Here is a 2024-nt window from a genome sequence, read left to right as displayed (position 1 = left end):
CAATCCCACCAACAATGAAGAAGTGTTCCTCTTTCTCCACATCCACGCCAGCATCTGCTGTCACCTGAATTTTTGATCTTAGACATTCTGACTGGTGTGAGGTGGAATCTCAGGGTTGTTTTGATTTGCATTTCCCTGATGATTAAGGATGTTGAACATTTTTTCAGGTGCTTCTCTGCCATTCGGTATTCCTCAGGTGAGAATTCTTTGTTCAGTTCTGAGCCCCATTTTTTAATGGGGTTATTTGATTTTCTGAAGTCCACCTTCTTGAGTTCTTTATATATGTTGGATATTAGTCCCCTATCTGATTTAGGATAGGTAAAGATCCTTTCCCAATCTGTTGGTGGTCTTTTTGTCTTATTGACTGTGTCTTTTGCCTTGCAGAAACTTTGGAGTTTCATTAGGTCCCATTTGTCAATTCTCGATCTTACAGCACAAGCCATTTAGATTCATAGATCTGCCTGCCTCTGTGTTTTGAGTCATACCATTAATGTGTACACCATGACATCCATTAAAAAATTTAAACTTTAGAAAACATATTCTATATTTTAATTGCAATAATATATTAAAAATTCTTTTTTTTCAGTGAGAGAGCTATACAAATAAAGTAATATCATGAATGTTTTATTCAAGATAACTTCATGAAACAGTGTACACTTAATTTCCAGGGTCTATTGACTATAATAAATTGATTTATCTTTTCAATAGGCATGAAAATGACTTCTATAAACTTGCCAATGGGAATATTCCTCTTTTCCCAGATTGTAATGGGAATCTTTGGCAATTCCTCAATACTATTTTATTATGTCATTTTCATATTCAGTGGGAAACATTTAATGCCTAAAGACATGATCATAGAGCACTTGACTTTATCCAACTGCTTGTCTCTAATCTCAAAAGGCATTCCACAGACATTGTCTGATTTTGGATTTAAAAACTTTCTGGATGATATTGGATGCAAAGTGATAATGTATATTTACCGAGTAACAAGGGGGATGTCCCTGTATGCAATGTGCCTACTGGGTTGTTTCCAAGCAATCACAATCAGTCCCAGCAACTCCAGATGGATTATGCTTAAACACAGAGCCACAAAGTATATTGGTTCTTCCTGTTTAGTCAGTTGGCTTGTGAATTTGCTTCTAAACATCATGACGCTAGTAAAAGTGACAGTCCCCACTTACAGCAAAAATGTGACAAACACGAATAGTTATGGGTACTGCTCATGGTTTGCTCCAAGCAATCTGGCAACTGCACTGTATATGTTCTTACTCTGCTTCTGTGATGGCCTGTGTCTAAGTCTCATGGCCTGCTCAAGTGTCTCTATGATGAATATCCTCTACAAACATAAGAGACAAGTCAAGCATATCCATAGTGCTCAACACCTTCTGAAAGTCTCGCCTGAGGACAGAGCTACACAAACTATCCTCATCCTGGTGTGCACATTTATCATCTCTTATACAATCTCTTCTCTACGTGTAATCTTTACAACCTACTCCAATGTTTCAGAGATTTGGAGAGTAAGTGTATTTATATTTCTAGAAATATGCTTTCCCATATTTTGTCCCTTTGTTCTCATCAGCAATATAAAGTGTAGTTTCAGACTATTTTTACCCTTCTGTGGAAAGAGATAGCTCCCTCTAAATATTGCATGAGACATGGTTGTTTGTCTTACATATTGCCATATTCTTTTATCAATTGCAGAGCACTAAGACCACTGTTTGAAAATATCAATCACCTTTTAACTGATTCCTATTGATATGTGTTTTGATTACTAGGTATTTTATTTTATAGTTTGTTTCTTACAGTATTTAGTATCGAATAATGAGAAATTTTTCAAATATATAGAATCATCATAATATAGAAGTCATTATGTAATATTACACAAAATGTAGGAGACTAGGAGAAAATACATCTGGGAACTAGATCTTAGCTATAGTCTGTAAACTCAAAAAATGATTTATTGACCTCTCTGTCTCTCTGTCTCAGTTTCTATCTCTCTCTTCATCTGTCTGTTTCTCTCGCAG

The 2024-nt window shown here is 35.6% G+C and overlaps 1 protein-coding gene across 1 annotated transcript; it reads left to right on the top strand.

The window, feature by feature from the left end:
• The first annotated feature begins 710 nt into the window (after positions 1-710).
• Positions 711-1631, top strand: Vmn1r81 (vomeronasal 1 receptor 81). The gene has a single exon (NM_134210.1). The coding sequence runs from the start codon at positions 711-713 to the stop codon at positions 1629-1631; it is 921 nt and encodes a 306-aa protein (NP_598971.1).
• Positions 1632-2024: the final 393 nt, after the last annotated feature.

This window comes from Mus musculus, chromosome 7 (genome assembly GCF_000001635.26).
Source record: "Mus musculus strain C57BL/6J chromosome 7, GRCm38.p6 C57BL/6J".
Classification (NCBI taxonomy): domain Eukaryota; kingdom Metazoa; phylum Chordata; class Mammalia; order Rodentia; family Muridae; genus Mus; species Mus musculus.
This window is presented reverse-complemented; position numbering and strand designations above follow the sequence as displayed.